General features: G+C 32.0%; 1 protein-coding gene across 20 annotated transcripts in view; it reads right to left on the bottom strand.

Annotated features, from left to right (window-relative positions):
- FOXP2 (forkhead box P2) overlaps nt 1-7500 on the bottom strand; it is a 669679-nt gene that overhangs the window by 306079 nt on the left and 356100 nt on the right. For 18 of the 20 annotated variants that reach the window (XM_060414748.1, XM_060414743.1, XM_060414739.1 and 15 more), the window contains one exon: nt 1647-1824. In XM_060414748.1, the coding sequence (XP_060270731.1) occupies nt 1647-1814 (168 nt within the window). In that variant the 5' untranslated portion in view covers nt 1815-1824. Of the gene's footprint in view, nt 1-1646; nt 1825-7500 lie in introns of those variants that run through there. The other 2 variants (XM_060414753.1, XM_060414752.1) reach the window with 1 other exon arrangement.

Below are 7500 nucleotides of genomic sequence, written 5' to 3' on the forward strand. Positions count from 1 at the left end.
TTTTGAGGGGCGAAAAAGTTATTTCTTTGCAATTTCTTTCAGTATCTGCTGTCTTTTAGTTCTAAACCATAAGGTTAATTATGAATTGCTATTTCCACTTGCCTTTATAAATGCAACTTAATGTATTCTCAGACAAAATAGAATTTGGCTATAAATTCTTAGGACTCTGACTTAAGGAAGTCAGTAGGAATATTATAGCATTTGCTAGCATGATATTTCCTATAAATACACTGAAAGGAGAAAAGGGCTATCCTGAAACTTGCATTCATTTGAAGTAACATTTAAGATAGGCTAACCTTGCAACTTTGGTAGGCATTTAAATCCTATGATAGTGAAAACAAAATATTTCAAAACAAAATAAAAACTATCTTCCTAATAACTTTTGTCTATTAAGAGAGACATTATTCTCAAATAATAGGGAATCTATTCAAAGAGCTATATCTAGTGCTTTTAAAAGATTATCCTTGAGAACAATACCTAAAGGTTAAGATATTACTCAGTACATATACTCTAAGATAACTTTGTAAAGGTTGTTATTATTTAAAATAATGATTCTATTAAATTTTACTCTAGTGTGGCCATTTGCTTTAACTAATGAGCTGCATTCTTTCTTATAATATACCAACTTAAAAATGTAAATGATACAACAATTAATTTAAAACAATTTTCAATAATATTTCATTATATGTTCATTTGAGTAATCTTTTCATGTTCAGTCTGAATGTAATCCAGAGCTTTAAAGAAATCACCTTAATTTTAAAACAAATATAATCTTATTCTCAAAAAGCTATACTCGTTCTGTCCTAATGTAAGTATTTGCTTTGAAATCTGTATGTTCTCTGTCACTGTTTCAACAGATTTGAATCAGTGAAGAATGGAGTGGCTAGTCTTTGGTTGAAAATAATATTTCACTGACAAACAAAATCAGGAAAAATGAATCTGTCACATAAAAAGAATGATACACTACTTAAAATAGCACTCTAATTGGGCAGTTGTTTACTTTTCAAGGTTCAAAGAGAACAACTGCCTTTTATGAAACACTAGCAAAAAACAAAAAATGTTCTTTAATGTCATCAAAAGGTGCATATTCAAAATCTCTTGAAATGAGTTTTGAAGAAAAGCAACATAAATGATTACAGTGTATGCATGGTTTACAAGCTCTCAGCAAATTTCAACTAATTAATAGCTAATATTTGCAGGTATCACAGGCTAGCATCTGTGTTGTTAAAAAGTCCTTGTGGTCCTTCTCACCTTAGCTCAGACCTGGAAGAAATTCATTGTATAAGCAAGTATCAAGTAATGTGGCCCTCTGGTGGAAAACTACGTATCATGTTCTGCAGCACGATGTTAAGACAGTAAACTGGAAGCTAGAAAATATTTGTTACAAAGCTTTACAGAACCTTCCGAAAATCACCCTGTGAACTTAATTAATAGCCTGACACCTGAAGGGCACTCTGGCGCCAGTATGACGTAACTAAGATGAAAATCCTCTCTTTGCTCAGACTTCAATCATGTTCCAAACAATCATAAATGCTCAGCCTCCTTTAGCTTAACACAACATGCTCAATTTGCTCTGAGTACATCTTTCATAGTCAAGAAGAAAAGCTTATTTGTTTTAAGGAATCACTGAGGAAAACAAAACTTACCTGCTGTTGTTGCAGGTGCAGCAGTTCTACTGTGCTTACTTCAGAGCTGGTGTCACCGCTTGATCTTCCATCTCTGCTGCCAGCATCTAATTGGCTGCTTAGAGTGCTCATTCCATTTTGATTCATTGAACTGTTGCTTATTGTCTCTGTCGCAGATTCCTGCATCATGACTTAATACCTAAAAGTGATTAAGAAGTATCAATTAACACACGTTACACCTTCACACTTTCATTATCAAGATGTCCCTCTCTGCCAATTACAGAGACAGCATCTTTGGAAGGTGTGTGTTGGGGGGGGGGGGGACCTTGAATAGTAATTTACCAAAGCCACACAAATTCAGCTCTCATCCAGATACTAATCACTGAAATTATGGTTTCTATAAGCAATTTTTGTGTGGCTACATTTAACAGCCAAAGTAACAAACCATGCCTGTAGCATGGTCAATAGCATTTATGAACAACCACATTTTAAAGTCTACCTATAAAACCAGTTTAAATGAAGGCACGATTGCACACTCTGTTCTATGTTTCCTATTATCTACCTTTGACAACCATGGATGACTATACAGCCTTATTTTAAATATTCACTCTCTTGATTCTGTCAGAATTTTACAGCACATCTTATGCAAGGCTGTTGTTTAATGATGCACAGCTAATCATACAAAATTAAAATTTTGTAAGGATGTTACAAATCATATGGTATCAACCAATGATAAATAGTGTAATGGGTTTCTTTTTTTTGTGACTAAATAAAATTTTGCCTTGGAGGCATTTTAAGAAAAAGCTCCTGCTGCAAACACGTCAGATATTGCCTATTTTTTTAATCAAACAGCTCATATTCATTTATTTTTCTGACATTTAAAACATTTAATACTGTCCTTCCTGGGAAGTAATTAAGCTTATGCATGAGCAGCAATCAAACTGTTCACTTGAAGATGACTTAAAACTCAATTTTAACATAGGCAAATAAATGAAAGATATAAAATTAATTTTCCAGGCATGTATTAGATATGAAAGCTGGAAATAAAATCTATCAAGAATATCACTAATGATTGTGCTAAAAACAGCATAAATTATGCATATTACCTTCTCTACAGTAATAAATGTTTTATCATTTTCACTGCATAAATATACTGTACTTTCAGGATAGCAATGAGATGTCCTGCCAAGATCAGTAGAAATCCTTGCAGTAAATAAAGAACCAATGTCCTCTTACAAACCAGAATTTCACAGTACATCTTGAATCTGTGGTTTAAAAAGATCAGTTTTGGCTCTCAAAGATGTTTGAATCCTTTGCCATGACCTAATAGATGCACTTCTGTGTTCTGCTTCTACGGACAGGATTTCAGAGACAACCTGGCTGTGCTGTGACTTTAGCAGGAACACTAGACAGACAGGGGCTCCACCTAAAGCACAGAAGGACGTTAAACTCATCACTCAGTCTAATTTTTTCTTACTATATGATTTCTCTGTTTTAAACTTGGTTGTATCTTAAGACTTTAGTTCATTTAAATTTCCTGCCCATTGATTAGAAAGCAAAGGTAAGCTTAATATCTTTTCGTGTCATAGACAAATCCTCATCCCCAGACTCTTACAAAATGTGGCATGGACACACAGAAAGAGACATGCAAACACAGATACATATCTAACAGAGGTGTTTTTTCATACTAATCTTATAACTCTGAAATTAATGGTAATAGCTTAATAGTTTTAAAAGGTATTTTCATCAAAACCTAAATTACCAGATTATTTTACTACTCTGAAAAATCAATTAAAAAAAAAGACCTGCTGGTTTATAAAAGACCATTAATAGCTGGGCTAGCAAAGCAAGCTAGTATAACAAAAACTACAAATACAACTGGTGGCTATTCTGATTTTTTTAAAGAAGACAACAGCAACAATAAAAACCCATAATCATAAAGGAAATAACTGCTGTAACTTTAGTACACTACTTTTGAACTAAATGTATTTATGAACAAATAGGCTTTGTCAAACATCTTATTGAACATTAACAAAGGAAAATCACACAAATGAAAACTGATACACAGTGATGGATTTTACAAGAAAAAAAAACAAAGCTAATACTCTTTTCTGAGATTAGGCAGCTAATAAGTATTCAAATTAGGCATAAATTTTACATGCATGATGTTTAAAATATTCAGAGAAAAGGTCTGATTGCCTTTACTAGTTATATGAAAATTATAATTTGGGCCCTCTCTAACTGTAGAAACAGATATAACTTCTACATATTGCATTTAAATTGTACTTTCGATAATACATCTGGAGTGTGTATGTATGTGTATGTTTTTACCTTGTCATCTAAATCTATTTATTTTCTTTAGGTAGAATCTGCAACACAAGGATATAAAACTTAAAACAAGTGTATGCTCAAATGTAGCAGACAGGTACAGTATTTAATACTCATCTTTGGGTAGTTAATGTCAGGACCAATAGAATGAATTAAAGAATTCTGCATGTATTACTGTGTTATAATCAAAGCCATCAAATAATTAAGAATAACCAACAAGCAGACAGTGTATCTAAATTTTTATTACAATTATGAAGAAAGACCTATATAACTTTCAATTTCTATTAACCAGAGGATTTTATTATCCCCTGTGGAATTTTAGACTTTATAAAGCCCTAGAGTATAAATGTGATTTACATTTTAAGTTCAATCGTCTAAGTGTTAGTAAAATCATGCTTAAGCAAAACAATAACAGCGATAGTACTTTTTTCTCTACAAAACAGAAGCTAACCCAAGATTAATATGCAAAAAGAAGAGTAAGTAACTGTGCAGTTAGATGAATATTATGTAATTTGACCTAAATAGAAAGTTTAGGGTATGCTCACTATAAAGGAGAAGTGTCTTTAAATAAATGAAGATGCTTTCCAATATTTACTAAGTTTCTCCTAGTGACATCTCTACACCAATTTTCCACTAGAGGAAATATTTTCAGCACAATGGTGAGGTGATGTTTACCTTTTAAAGTATATTTTAAATAATTACAAATTCAGTGTATTCTTTCAAAATGAATATGCTTGTGATCCCAAACATACCAAACTAAATTATTCATTCTTCTCAATCCTACCACAAACATTTTACAAAAATCAGTGAAAATAATTCTCAGATCATTAAAGGGAAAGGTGAAGTTGGTAGCTGCTCTTTTAATGTTTGTCTGAACTGTTAGCTAAACCTTTAAATCTTTCATCATGCACAACTTTTCGCCACAACAGAAAATAACTCTTCCGACCTTGCACTCAAATGATACAGTTCTACTCTTCTCCCCTGCATTAAGTTTCCCTTTCTTTCCCTTTTCTTCTTTTATTTTTTTAAGCAAGTCACTGTACAGATACTTATTCTCTACACCACTTCCCTTTTGAAACATTAAACTGACACTGGAACTGACTGCACAAGATTGCATTTTCTCTTCCTAAACAACTTGAATTGAAAGGTTACTTAGTGTAACAATATTTACTTGCAGAATTGTGTTGTTACCAAGGGTATAATGGATGGTGGCTATGCAGGTTTACGCAAGAATGAGTGAAGCATGAGGCATTAGCCATGTGTTTGACATGTTTCAAATTGCTATAATCCAGCATTAAACACACCCAGCAATTCATGCCATTTCTTGCAGCCATAATCTTGAATAAAGCGTGCACAACCACTTATTATATAAATTAGTATATGACTCCCTGTTATAGTCACAACAGTGCTTTTGTGTTTATTTTGCATCAAGATGTAGTCTTTTATTTGTACAAATAGCAGGATATAAAGACATAGCTCAATTAGACCTCCTTACTTTATGATAGGGTAGTACTGAATGCTAGACTTGGTTTTATTTTTACCTCTTAGAGTTATAGGTTTCATTGGTATAAACATGTGAGATAGACATTTGCCAGAGTGATAACAGAAACCTGCTTGTATCCTATTTCATATTCACTAAAATGTTGAGAAGTTTGAAACTTGACCTGGGCAAGTACAGTTAGCTGTATTATCTCAACCACCACCAGGGACACTATTGGTTCTCGTTGCTCACTCAACCTTTTCCCTCTGATCTTCTGTATCATCTTTCCTCTCCCTTTCTCTTATCTGCCCTATGTCTCTCCCCTTTCTTCTCTTTCACGACCTTTTGTGTGTATTTATATGTATGTGTATGTATGAGTGGATATAGATAGATAGATAATAGGCAGATCTAACTGTACATGTCAAGGATGGTAAGAAAGGAAAAATAACCTCTACTTCCCACACACTTGCCTATTCACATACACAGATACTCCATCTTATAATCATGGAGCCTCATTATTCAACCTGGTTTTTTTTTGGCATCTTATCATTTAATCAAAACAAATGGATTAAAAAAAAGACTTCCTAAAAAACTAAGAATAAACAACAGTGCCTATAAAAAATTAACTATTTTTTTCTATGAACTTTTCTTAAACAAAATTATTTACTGTGACCATAAAAGACATTTTATGTCCATTCTCTGGTTTCTTTCAGTGTATAATTTATTTAACCAAATAAATGCATTAAATCCTAAGCATTCTGAATATGGCATTTAACAGAATGAACCAAAAGATTAAAGAGTAACCATATATTCTTAAATAATTATCCATCATTTTAAGTTATCAATATTAAATATTACTAAGTATTTTTATGCGGATTCACACAAGGAAGCTTTAAGCATGGGGAAAATATACACATGTAACAAGAAGTCACATACAGTCACCTCGAAATATGAGCTAAATACTGATTTTGAAAGCTTGACTAAGATGTAAAACTTCTGAAAGAAACTAGCATTTAAATAATGATAACTTTATTGCCCTGCTGGAATTAATTCATCATAGATACTATGCCCAGTGCATTTGAAATCTAGCACTGCTTTCCTAAAAGTCTTTAATGCTAAGATTGCCTAATAAATCAAAATGCCAAATATGAAGGACATAGTTGAATGTGTAAGAACAAAAATTGAACAAGTACATGAATATTCTTAGTTTTGAAAAACTGAAACAGGGTGTCCTTTAAAACATGATTTGGAGAAGGATATCTGGTGTTATAGTGAGTGATACTATCTTTATTATAATAATAATACAAACTTAAGTAAATGAAAATTAAGTTGGGTATAAAGTATTTGCCACTGCTTTTCACTTGTTTGAACAACATGCCTAAAATACTATGTACAAATTAAGGTTACTTTTCTGGGAAAAAAAAATATTTAATTAGTAAAAATTCAAATTTTCATTCAAAAAGGTTAGTATGCCAAACATCCAACGTTGTACGGCATTTCAACATGGTATTCTTTTTTTTTTTAAATAATGATCATGACTACCTTTAGCAAACAGAATAAGATCTTCAAGGATGACAAACATCTTGGAAACACAAGAGCAGAACAAATAAAAATCTTACTTTTCACTTCAATCAGCTATTAATTAATTCAGCAACTTAGTATGTTATGTTTTGCTCCAGGATTATAATTAAAATAAGATTTAAAACACAAGCAACAAAACACAAATATTTCACTATGAAAATAGCATAAAATGCTAAAATTGCTTTATCTCTGTGCTATTTCATTTAAATATAGTATAGCAGTAAATTTGAAAGAATGGGAGCTATTCAGATGTATTTGACTGCAACATTATGCTTCTGCGTCTTATAGTTCAATAATCCCCATCCACAAACATAACTGGAAGGCATTTGATAATACTGATGATTTTGGTGAACTAACTATTTCCATATATATTTTAAAATTCCATTTGTACATTAAGGTTTATATTAAGTCATTTAACTCTTACACATTCTTATAATTACCATATGTAGCATCTAGCTCTCAAACAGGTGAAAATGTATACAAAGT

The sequence above is a fragment of the Ovis aries genome, chromosome 4 (assembly GCF_016772045.2).
Source record: "Ovis aries strain OAR_USU_Benz2616 breed Rambouillet chromosome 4, ARS-UI_Ramb_v3.0, whole genome shotgun sequence".
Lineage (NCBI taxonomy): Eukaryota > Metazoa > Chordata > Mammalia > Artiodactyla > Bovidae > Ovis > Ovis aries.